We start from the raw sequence: 13,154 nt of genomic DNA, 5'->3' as shown, positions 1-13,154 counted from the left end.
GAGGCTCATGCCTGTAATCCCAGCACTTTGGGAGGCTGAGGTGGGTGGATCACGAGGTCAGGAGATAGAGACCATCCTGGCTAACACGGTGAAAACCCGTCTCTACTAAAAATACAAAAAATTAGCCAGGCGTGGTGGCGGGTGCCTGTAGTCCCAGCTACTCCAGAGGCTGAGGCAAGAGAATGGCATGAACTTGGGAGGCAGAGCTTGCAGTGAGCCGAGATTGTGCCACTACACTCCAGCCTGGGCGACAAAGCAAGACTCCGTCAAAAGAAACGAAGAAAAGAGAAGAGAAGAGACGAGAAGAGGACAGAAAGAAAGACAGAAAGAAAAGAAAAGAAAAGAGAAAAAGACTGTTATCACCCAAATATGAGAAATTCTCCCATATATACATACTTGTATCTAGATGACTAATCTCTGGAAAGTTATAAGAAAACACTGGTTCTTTCCAAGGAAGGGATGGCCAAAAGGTAGGCTAACTTAACATTGTTCACTCTTTTTAAGACTTTTGTATTTCTTGTATCATGCACAGGTATTGCCTATTCAAAAACAAACCTACCACAGGGAAAGACTGAAAGCTTTTCTTCAATATCTGCTACAAGACAAGGATGCCTACTCTTAACACTTATATTCAACATAGTCCTAGCCAGAGCAATCACATAAGAAAAGGAAATAAAAGGCATCAGCAGAAAAAAGGGGGTAAAATTATCCCTGTGTGCAGATGACATGATCTTGTATGTAGAAACCCCTAAAAATTCCACAGTTACTAGAATAAATGAATTCAGTCAAGTAGCAGGATACAAAATCAATATACAAAAATCAGATGTATTTCTTTATACAAATAATGATCTGAAAAAAAATCAAGAAAACATTTCCACTTAAAATAACATCAAAAAAATAAAACACTGAGGAACAAATTTAATGAAGGAAGTGAAAGCTTTATATACTAAACACTATAAAATACAGACAAAGTAAACTGAAGACACACAGCCGGGCATGGTGGCTCACGCCTGTAATCCCAGCACTTTGGGAGGCCAAGGCGGGTAGATCACCTAAAGTCAGGAGTCCAAGACCAGCCTGGCCAACATGGCGAAACCCTGTCTCTACTAAAAATACAAAAATTGGCCAGGCGGGCGTGGTGGCAGGCACCTGTAATCCCAGCTACTTGGGGGGCTGAGGCAGCAGAATTGCTTGAACCCAGGAGGAGGCGGAGGTTGCAGTGAGCTGAGATCACACCACTGCACTTCTGCCTGGGCAACAGAGTGTGACTCTGTCTCAAAAAACAGAAAAAAACTAAAGACACAAATAAATATAACGATATCCCCAAGTTTGTGGATTGGAAGAATATTGTTAAAATGTCCATACTATCCAAAGTGATCTACAGATTCAATGCAATCCCTATCAAATTTCCAAAGGCATTTTTCATAAAAATAGAAAACACAATTCTAAAATTTGTATTAAATCATAAAAGATGCTGAATAGCCAAAAGAATCTTGAGAAAGAAAAACAAAGTAGGAGGTATTACACTACCTGATTTCAACTTATATTACAAAGTGATAGTTATCAAAACAGTATGGTACTGGCATAAAAACAGACACATGGATCAATGGAACTGAATACAGAGCCCAAAAATAAACCCAAGCATATATTATGAGCTAATTTTTGAAAAGTCCAACAAGATACAATAGGGAAAAGATGGTGTCTTCAATAAGTAGTGGTAAGAAAACTAGATATCTATATGCAAAAGAATGAAACTGGACCTGATGCCTATCTTACACATCATACATAAAAAGCAACTCAAAATAGATTAAATACCTAACACCTGAAACCATAAACCTCCTTGAAGGAAATTTAGGAGAAAAATTTCTTAATATCCTCCTTGACAATGATTTTTTGGATATCCCATCAAAAGCTCAGGTAGCAAAAGCAAAAATAAGCAAGTGGGACTACATCAAGCAAATAAGCTTCTGCATAGCAGTAAAAAAAAAAAAAAAAACAAAACAGGGGTAAAAAGGTAGCACAGGGATTAGGGGAAAATATTGGCAAATCACACATCTGATAAGGGGTTAAAATCCAAAACATATAAAGAACTCACACAACTCAGTAGCAAAAAAAAAAAAAAAAAAAAAAAAAAAAAAAAAAAAAACCCAAATAACTGGATTTTAAAATAGGCAAGGACCTGAATAGCCATTTTTCCAAAGTCACACTAATGGTCAAATGGTATATGAAAAGATGCTCAACATCATAATCATGAGGAAAATGAAAATTAAAACCACAATAGATATCATCTCATGTCTCTTAGAATGACTATTATCAAAAAGGCAAAGACATAAGTGTTGGTGAGGATGTGTAGAAAATGAAACCTTTGTACATGGTTGATAGGAATGTAAATTAGTATAGCCATTATTGAAAACAGTATAGAGTTTCCTTAAAAAAAATACAACTACCATAAGATCCAACAATGCCTCTGTTGGGCATATATTCAAAGGTAATAAAATCAGCATCTGAGAGAGACATCTGCACTCCCACGTTCATGGCGGCATTACTTCCAATAGCCAAGATATGGAAACAAACTAAGTGTCCTGATGCACAATTTACTTACCCATTCAAGGACAGATGAATGGATAAAGAAATTGTGACGTTTGTATATACATATATTAAGTCCTCCCTTAATGTCATCAATAGGTTCTTGGGAACTGAGACGTTAAGCTAAATGAACATACAGCAGGTCCTCAAGTAACACTGTTTCCTTCAATCTAATTTTGGCATAATGCAAAATGAAAAAAAAAATCAGTTTTGTCATACTTTTTTTCCCCTCTTAACCACAGTTTCTAAGAACTTACTGATGACAATGAGGACTTTATACAATGGAATAGTTAGCTTTAAGAAAGGAGATACTGCCATTTGTGACAACATGGATGAACCGGGAGGAAAGTATACTAAATAAAGTAAGCCAGACACAGAAAAATACTGTATGATCTCATTTAATAAGCAGAATGGGAGGCAGCGGGGTGAGAAGCTGAACGTATAGAGAGTAGAATGGTGGTTTTCAAGGGTCTGGAGGTAGGGGATGGGTGGGATGGGCAGAAGTAGGTCGGAGGGTACAAATCTGCAGTTAGGTAAGATGAATAATTCTAGAGATCAAATTAATACACAGCATGAGAACCATAGTTAATAATATTGTGTACAGAAAATTCGCTGAAAGAGATTTTAGGTGTACACACACAGAAACTATGGAAGGTGAAGGATACAGACATTTGTTTGACCATAGTAATCATTTCACTATGTATACAAAGCATATTGTATGCCTCAGATATGTATAATAAAAAAATGAAAAAAAAAAACAAAAAACTGTATCCTACCTTCCAAAAACAGTTTCAAATGCATTATGTCTTTGGATTTAGCAAGGAATTCACCTTTGCAGGCCCACTTACATACAACATTATAAATATACCAGGTGATACATTGTACTATTCACAGCAAAAGATTGAAAGAAAGCCGGGCACGGTGGCTCACGCCTGTAATCCCAGCACTTTGGGAGGCCGAAGCAGGCAGATCACGAGGTCAGGAGATCGAGACCATCCTGACTAACATGGTGAAACCCCGTCTCTACTAAAAGTACAAAAAAATTAGGCGGGCATGGTGGCGGGCGCCTGTAGTCCCAGCTACTCAGGAGGCTGAGGCAGGAGAATGGCGTGAACCCAGGAGGCGGAGCTTGCAGTGAGCGAAGATCGTGCCACTGCACTCCAGCCTGGGTGGAGTCCACTCTGTCTCAAAAAAAAAAAAAAAAAAAAGATTGAAAGACACCCAAAGGTCTATCAACAGGGGAAAGAACAGGTAAATTAAATTGCTTATATTTCCATACAAAGGAATATTTGCAGCCATAAAAAAATGAAGGACAGCAAAAAGTAGTAAGACAAAAGGAATAAAATATATATATACACACACACACAAATATATATATATATATACACACACATTTCCTTGTACATGCATAAAACACATCTGGAAGGTTACACGAGAAACCTCTGAGGTTTCTGGAGATGTAAACTGGGGGCATGAAGGCATGGGAAAGGGAGAGAGTTCACTGTTTACCTTTTTATTATTTTCCAATTTTAAATCATTTGAATGTATAACTTGTCTAAAAATCAAATTTTAAAAGTTGAGGGAATTAACATTACAGAAAGTAACAAACCTCAAGGAAGCAGCCACCTTCACCAGATGGACAGTCTACCTCACTCTTCCCACGCTCCAGTAGTTACTGAATGCCACTCCCCTCCCTCCATTCAGTCTGCCCCACCTGCTGGCCTTCTAGAGCCTCAGTGCAGTCCTATTCCCACACCTCCAAACACATCCATACACTGTGATGGTCGATCTGGGACCACCAGTTGAGAGGAAATGTGTTGTGTTTCCACTCTTGAGACAGAGTGTTATTTTATTGAGGTTTGGGATTTTTTTCTTGCATTAACAGGGTTTCTAGATCCCAGTAGGTGAATGAGAAAGAAGTATGCTTTTATTGCATAAGGAATTTGTTTCTGATACACCAAAGTGATGATGTATGACTTTTCTTAAAGAAGTGGTTATTAGAAGAGTTAAAAATCAATAGAAACAAAAAGTCATAGGTATTGTTCCAATACTCCAGGAACATCACAATTTGGATTCTGTAGATGTGTGTAATATAATGTGTAATATTACATTCTGACAACCTCAAGTTGAAAACTGCACAGCCGAAGATCACTTATAGTCAGTAACACTTTTCAAACTTTAATTTTAAATTCATCAAGTCTCTCCCTAATATATCATACTTTTTAATAAAGGAAATTGTCAGATACGCTATAATACAGAGGAAAACGTTTATATACTCTTTCATTATAATTTTTCCACAACTTCCAAAATGAAGAAAAAGACATGGAAACATTAAGTTCAGAGAATAATTGTGGCAGACAATTCCCTCCTCCTGAAAGTTCAATTACCCCAACACAGGCATAATTTCTTACTAACTCAAAAGGAACTGAATTCACATATAAAGACAAACGTGGGATTCTGTTGAGTTCTGTTGGACAGAGAACACAATTGCTCAAGCACTGGTTGGGCACTTGTATTCTAATAGCTCACGGTTACTGAGCACTCCATGTCTGGGAAGAGCCAGTGCTGGGTGCCTGGCATGCATCCTTGCACCTCATCAGCACAACTATCCTATGGGCTCATCCTGGTTAACCTATTTTATAAATGAGAACACTAGCATCAGAGAAGTTAAAAAATTTGCCTAAAAACATCCAGAGTAGGTTTCATCGTTGCCCACTACTTTATAATGCTTTCCCAAGGGTACTGAGACGTTATCAAAACATGTTAGTGAAACAGTCTAAAACATCACAAATTTTAGGTTAATAAAAAATACCCAGAAAAGGGCAGCGTTATTAGAAATCTCAGCATAACGTAATAATAAGAACTTATGATGATTGTATTCTTTTCGTATTTTTTCTCCCATACAGGCATATGAAATACCATAAAACTTATTTTAGGGGTGTGTGTGTACATGTAGTTTCAGGATAATATAGTAATCTAAAACATTTTTAATATGGCAAAGTGTGGCAATACTAAATTTTTAAAAAGGATTTTTATTTAGCAAACAGAAAGCAAAAATGTTGTCCAAGTAACATGCATTTATTTTATCCCTAGGAATGTACCTTTCCTTCTGCAAAGGATGTGAGATCCTGGCATGTAAATGAACATGAGGGACTAGTCATGAAAATACTGTATATTCAATTCCTTAAATTCTAAAATTGTCGTAGCATTTAACATCCAACACACTAAACAATCTTTTTTCATATTCAATAAAAATAAGGACAAATTCAGTAAACTCAGATGGGCTATTTTATCACGTAAATTTTAAAAAAGCAAGGGCAATTTTTCAACTGATTTTCTTTTACCCTGATACGAGTCAATGAGAAAATATGAAATTGAAACATATCACCATTTCTCAGTGTTTACAAGTGGTAAGTCACAAGGAAAACCTTCCAAGGTCTTCTGTGTTGTTTTAAAAAGGTATTATAATCACATAATTTGGGAAACAATGTGTACTATTATCAAGAAACCTTTCATATTTTGTGAAATGGAGCACTTCCCAAATTTAAGAGACTATGGAAACCTTTTTCAGACATTTTTTAACATCCTCAGAAATGGAAATTCTTGTTAATGCTGATCTGATCAATTCCTCCAAGTATATGGACTACTTCTTTGCAAACTCCAAGCCCCCAAATCAAATTACCTGTTCAACTGTATCTGAAAATCAGTTACATACAAGCATCAGAAAGTGTTTCTCCCAGCAACATAGACCCAAAACACACTAAAAAACAAAAATTATCAAGAACATACAAAAGACATATCTTTTCATGTATTTATTTATTTTTTGAGATGGAGTCTCACTCTGTCACCAGGCTGGAGTGCAGTGGCTCGATCTTGGCTCACTGCAACCTCTGCCTCCTGGGTTCAAGCAATCCTCTGCCTCTGCCTCCCAAATAGCTGGGATTACAGGTGCCTGCCACCACGCCCAGCTAATTTTTGTATTTTTAGTAAAGACAAGGTTTCACCATGTTGGCCAGGATGGTCTTGATCTCCTGACCTCAGGTGATCCACCCACCTTGGCCTCCCAAAGTGCTGGGATTACAGGCATGAGCCACCGAGCCCGGCCACAAAAGACATACCTTTTCAAAGCCACAATTACCTCTCACCTGGACCATTGTTTCTCACTGATCTACCTGTCATAACTCTTGCACCTAATCATCTACTTATATCATAGGAGAGTGTTCCTCTTAAAATATAAATAAGATCATGGTGTTCTTCTTTTCAGGAACATTCAATGGCCTCCTATTCCATTGCTATTAAGCACAAACTACTGACACATCACCTTATGGTTGTGTGAGATATACTGAGCCGTCCTTCTTGTCCTCACATCTCTAATCTTCTCACCTTCTGACTGTCCCCTCTGCTCACTCTGTTGGTCTCCACAACACTCTTCAAACATGCTCAGCACACTCTCACCCAGAGCCTTTACACTGGCTTCCTCACTGTCTGGGATGCTCTTCTCTCAGGTAATCAAGTGGCTCACTCACTCACCTCTTTAAAATCTGTGCTCAAATACTGCTTTCTCTTCATATGGACCCTAAACACCTGTCTGTACTTCCAATTCCTTTTTTTTTTTTTTTTTTTGGAGACGGAGTCTTGCTCTGTTACCCACGCTGGAGTGCAGTGGTGCAATCTCGGCTCACTGTAACCTCCGCCTCCCAGGTTCAAGCAATTCTCCTGCCTTGGCCTCCCAAGTAGCTGTGATTACAGGTGCATGCCACTGAGCCTGGCTAATTTTTGTATTTTTAGCAGAGAACGGGTTTCACCATGTTGGCCAGTCTGGTCTCGAACTCCTGACCTCAAGTGATCTACCTACCTTGGCCTCCCAAAGTGCTGAGATTACAGGCATAAGCCACTGTGCCTGGCCAGGCAATTCCTCTTTATCAAACTTAATTTTTACCATGGGACTTGCCAAACACATTATAATTAACTGATTTTTTTTAAGAGTTGAGTTACCTAACATTAAAATATAAACTCTATGCAGAGAATTCTACCTGTTTTGTACACTGATATGATTTCCAACATCTGACATACAGTAGGTATTCAATAAATTCTATTGTCTCAAAGCCGGCTGCAGTGGCACATGCCTATAGTACCTCCTAATTGAGAGGCTGAGGCAGGAGGATCACTTGAGCCCAGGAGTTGGAAACCAGCCTGGGCAATGTAACAAGACACTGCCCCTTAAAAAAAAAAAAAAAAAAAAAAACTATGAAATAAAATGTAATGGAACAGAAATAATTATCGCTTCAATTCTGAATCAGTTGAAAATAAATAACCACCCCAAAAATGAGGAAACCTACAGTAATCCTCTTTAATTCATATTGGATTTTACGTTACTATTAAAATATTTTGCTATCTCAAGAATTCAGCAGGCTGAGCAGAGCAGATGGCTTGAGCCCAGGAGTTCAAGATCAGTCTTGGCAAAATGGCAAAACCCCATCTCTACAAAAAAATACAAAAATTAGCCAGGCATGGTGGCCCGCATCCATGGTCCCAGCTACTCAGGAGGCTGAGGTAGGAGGGTCGCATGAACCCAGTAGGCAGAGGTTGTAGTAAGCCAAGATCATGCCACTGCACTCTAACCTGGGCAACAGAGCAAGACCCTGTCTCCCAACCAAAAAAAAAAAAAAAAAAAAAAGAATTCAGCTAGAAAAACCTTATATTTACTTTGATTAAGAAAATGTTTATAAACCAATACTTTATGATGCACACTGGTGAATATGAAGTTATACCTGAAGTAATATTAAATGACAGCTTTTCCATTTCTAGAATGTATGCATCAACTACCTTCACTTAAACATGGTATTATCCAAGCTCACAGTATCTGAGAAGGTTTGTGTCGTTATCTAGCAAACTAAAGTCAAGCCCTCTGTATTTCCCCACCTGTGATCTTCAAAGATATGGTGCTCCTTGAGATTTCTGTAAGGTAGGTCTGTTCTAAAACGTGTGAAAGGAAGAGAACCTGAAAAGGCAAGGTCTAAGAAGATCACTCATTTGGAGATGGCAAGGGTCACATCGGGGTTATCTAAGTCAGTGTGATTTACCCTTTGGTAAATCATACACATATTTCAAAAGTTACTTTATATGCTGTAATTCTTGCACACATATTTCATGGAAAATAAATTAGTATTACCTCGACTATCATCCATATCACCATCCCTTGAATGTTCTGATTGGATGTCTGGAGGGGTCTGAAGGATGGCCACGCTCTTCTGATTTATAATCTTCAATTTCAGTTTTGGTTTTGACAGTTTTCTTCTTGGAACTGCAACTGTGAGGCTCTGTAACTGAGTCATCCCTGATTCAGTCAAACACACACCATCCTGGGTATAAGTCTTGGGTGGGTCTAAAATTACAAAATCCCAAGAATACAAATTTAAACTTTCATTTTAAATTTGACTGATTACTGTTCCAAAATACCCATGTCAAGGGAATGTGACTGTAGTTCTAGAAAGCAATTACGTATCTATGAAATGCATGAATAATTAACTTCAAGAAACCCAATAAAAACTAGGAAAAATAGGTCAAACTTCCTTGGATTATAGGCAGAAATGTTACATGTTTCTAAAAAAATGGTCTTCCTGGGCCGGGTGCGGGGGCTCATGCCTGTAATCCCAGCACTCTGGGAGGCCGAGGCGGCAGGCAGATCACGAGGTCAGGAGATCGAGACCATCCTGGCTAACACAGTGAAACCCTGTCTCTTCTAAAAATACAAAAAATTAGCCGGGCGTGGTGGCGGGCACCTGTAATCCAAGCTATGCGGGAGGCTGAGGCAGGAGAATCGCTTGAACCCGGGTGGCGGAGGTTGCAGTGAGCCGAGATCATGCCACTGCACTCCAGCCTGGGTGACAGGGCGAGACTCCGTCTCAAAAAAGTCTTCCTGGCATTTCTATTTTCATGTCCCAATAAAAAGAGTTAGAAGCACTGCAAAGAAATGCAATGCTCAGCTAATCCACTATGAGCTTTTTCCTGGAAAAGATCAAAAGGCAGGGATCTATTTACACAAGAAAAGAGAGAATACTCCAGAAGCTCATCTGGAAAAATCAGAGTATCAACATAGTTACTAATAGGGAGAAGTAATAAATAAGTACAAATCCTGCAGATTTAATTTTAAATGTACAAAACTGTTGTTCCTTAGAACAATTCCTGTACTATCCAAATGTTTTTGTATCAGGTGCTATTAAATACAAGTATTCAAAAGAATGACTGTTTAATAAGAATATCATATTAATCACCATACTAGGCTTATTAATTATTTTAAAAAATTAAGAGATTGAATTAATTCTAAAAGAAATCTGCTTGCTAACTAGGCCGTATTTTCTGCTAACTGATAATTAAGCACAGTAATATATCAATGAAACCAAAGTAAGTATGGCATTAATGGTTATTCTAAGAGCTGTTATTTTTGTTGCCAACTTGCTGAAATTTGTAGGAATACTGCCCCAGTAAAGCTGGATGACATTTTATATATCATTGTGGAAATGATTACCAACATTATGGAATTTGGATAGAACACCCATATGATTGAAGCAGATTTTACAAGTGGTAAGCCAATTATGTAAAAATTAAGCAAAGTAAATTAATTAAATTAAGTAAAGCATTTCAAATTTTACCTAGCTCTTTTACTTTTGTGACAATTTGTGCTACAAGTGAAGATCCACAGCAGTCTGAGGAAGGCACTGAAATGAAAAAAAAAATCCAGGTAATTCTTTTCAGAAAAGGTAAAGTGTATTTACATACTTATGTATGATTAAATTTTCTGTTTCTATACTCATTTTATTAAAATAAATGTTTGAACACTAAAGTTAAAAGCACTTTTTAAAGCAACAACAAAACAAGAAGTGATGAAGGAAATACTCAAGTCATGGAGGAAAACCTGGCTAAGAAAGAATCAACACATTGGATTTTGACATATTGTCAATAACTACAAGATCATGTTCCTTGGAAGCAAAATTATAGTTTACATCTAAAGTATGTGCTTTTTATTGTTTCATGTAAATTGTTTTATAACAAGTTGTGATAAGTCATGTATAACCAACAATAATATTTTTCATAAAATACTTGTCAAAGTAAGTTTCACAAAGATAAAATAGAGTAGAGCTAAGCAAATTCATTGGTTATGGACAGTAAGGTGCAAATGAGTGGTACAGAAATGCAGACTCAGTTTAAATTATTCTCTTACCATTAGACGCAGGCATATAGGGTCTGCACATGTTACAATCAAAACCAATGTCTGCTACATTTTCCACTTCTTCCTCAGTATTTAAGTTCTGACGAACTGCATGCATCCATCTAAAAAGACCATATTTGTACATTTTTTTTAAAAAATGGAATATACTGAGAACTGCTACCTTTTAAACCTGTAACACTGAGTCTTCAAACTTAAAAGCCCTAAGCCTCACATGCTCCTCCTACCTTGCCCTTTTCTCCTAACTATCCCTATTAACAGAAAAACTTTCATAGAGCTAAGGAGGAAATAAAAAGGAATGAGAACAACTATTAGAGAGGAAGCAAAGCACATTACATAAGGAAGCTAATTATTTTATAATCATATATTAAATATTTCAAAGACAGCAAGGAAGCTAGTTAGGGCAAACACAAAGGTATTCAGAAAACTGCAAATGGCAGTGCTAGCATATATGGGCTCCAGGCAATGCATCTAACTTGAAGTAGACATATCTCATGGAAAGCGATGTTGAATGGTAATTGGGAAATAAAGTAAAAAGTTGTCTTGCAATGGAACAGATAATTAGTAGCCAGAGTCCCAAGAATACTGTACTACTGATAAAATAATACTATCAATATATGTTCACTGCTTAACTTCTGAAGAGTACAACAATATACCAATGAAAGCAAGGAAACATTCTTGATTTTGAAATTCCACATAATTATGTAGGGAGGGCAGAAGGTGCTATCTAATACCTAGATATCTAGTATCTAGAGCTTTAAGAGAAAGTGGTTTAAGGAGAACAGAAAGTGTTAGATATTTTTTATAATCTATTAAAAGATTCAGAAACCCTTCATAAGAAACGGCATAGATGAAGGCAATAATTCTCCATCTAATTTCAAGGGATTCCTAAACCCTCAAAAAGGCCTAAATTAAAAATCTTTAGTCTTGGGTGGACACAGTGGCTCACGCCTATAATCATAAAACTTTGGGAGGCTGAGGTGGGCAGATCACAACGTCAAAAGATGGAGACCATCCTGGCCAACATGGTGAAACCGTCTCTACTAAAAATACAAAAATTAGCTGGGCGTGGTGGCATGCACCTGTAGTCCCAGCTACTCCGGAGGCTGGGGCAGGAGAATCGCTTGAACCCAGGAGGCGGAGGTGGAGTTTGCAGTGAGCCAAGATAGCGCCCCTGCACTCCAGCCTGGCGACAGAGCAAGACTCTGTCTCTAAATTTAAAAACAAAACAAAACAAAACTTTAGTCTGGAGTTGAGAATTCAAAACAGGAAATCAATTCTGTAAGTTTCTAGGTGACTAAAAATCTACAAGGCAAAAAGCTCTGTACCTAAAACTTGTGATTAAGGAAAAGCTATTTTCCATTTTTTTTTTTTTGCTACATTTCAAAGAGAAAAGCTTTAAAAAGATGAAAAAATAGCACAATACCTATCACATTGTCTACATTGCAGAATAAGATCTTCTTCTCTATAGTTTCAATAGCAGACTGGACAGGAAGATAAGCTTGCACAAGGAGCGCACTGTGTGTAATTGTTCTGCCATTCACATCTTAGACCTGCAGATGTTGCTCCACAGTGTCTGCACCAAACACACCTGAAATCCAAATCCCCCCGAAAAGTCTCAATTTTATTTTCTTAGTTATTCAGTTACTGTAATTCAGGAAGCTACATACGAACATAATGGGGCTAACGATTTAATGTGTATGTGAAAATTTTTCTGATTAGTGGTATCTATCATAGAATATGTGTATTATTCAATTAAATAGGTATGGCTAATTTTTAAAAACTAAAGTGGTATGAGAAAGCTCTGAACTTGAAAGACTAACAAGGCAAACAAACCCTAGAGAACCATTTGCACTTCCAGCCTCCTTTGGGAACTGTCTGCAATGGAGGGTCTAGGCACTAGGTGTGATAACTTATGTCACAATCATCACACAGCAGGAGTCTTCCTGGGTCAGTTGCCTTCCCACAGGCCTCACACACAGTGCACTCAAGACACCTCCAACCTTTGCTAAGAACTACTTTAGTGATCTGTAAAAGAAACAACCAATCCATGTGATTTATGCATTAACCTAACATAATCAAATATACTATATAAATTAATATGGTGCTTATGTACCTAGAAGCAGAAAGGGGCAATCAACTAACATTTATTAAGCACCTACGGAGGCCCAATACTGGGTTGGGCATGTTCATACACGCTTTTAGGAGCCTACTGAGCAGAATAATAGAAAATGGCACATATTTTAATGCCTTTTTAAAGTCCACATAATTACCTTATGCTGTACATTTAATGTCCACTATATTTATAGATATAGTGACCAGATTTTAAAGAAATCAAGTA

The 13,154-nt window shown here is 37.6% G+C and overlaps 1 protein-coding gene across 2 annotated transcripts in view; it reads right to left on the bottom strand.

The window, feature by feature from the left end:
• The window catches only part of LOC129528163 (histone-lysine N-methyltransferase 2C-like), a 43,310-nt gene extending 30,492 nt beyond the window's left edge, over positions 1-12,818 (bottom strand). For both annotated transcript variants that reach the window (XM_055367976.2, XM_063699342.1), the window contains exons 1-5: positions 12,660-12,818; positions 12,240-12,404; positions 10,808-10,917; positions 10,239-10,304; positions 8,759-8,971 (exon numbers count right to left, since the gene is read on the bottom strand). In XM_055367976.2, the coding sequence (XP_055223951.1) occupies positions 8,759-8,971; positions 10,239-10,304; positions 10,808-10,913 (385 nt within the window). In that variant the 5' untranslated portion in view covers positions 10,914-10,917; positions 12,240-12,404; positions 12,660-12,818. The remainder of the gene's footprint in view (positions 1-8,758; positions 8,972-10,238; positions 10,305-10,807; positions 10,918-12,239; positions 12,405-12,659) is intronic.
• Between the last annotated feature and the right edge of the window lie 336 nt (positions 12,819-13,154).

The sequence above is a fragment of the Gorilla gorilla genome, chromosome 17, assembly GCF_029281585.2.
Source record: "Gorilla gorilla gorilla isolate KB3781 chromosome 17, NHGRI_mGorGor1-v2.1_pri, whole genome shotgun sequence".
Classification (NCBI taxonomy): domain Eukaryota; kingdom Metazoa; phylum Chordata; class Mammalia; order Primates; family Hominidae; genus Gorilla; species Gorilla gorilla.
Note: the sequence above shows the minus strand (reverse complement) of the source record. Positions and strands in the feature narration are given on the sequence as shown.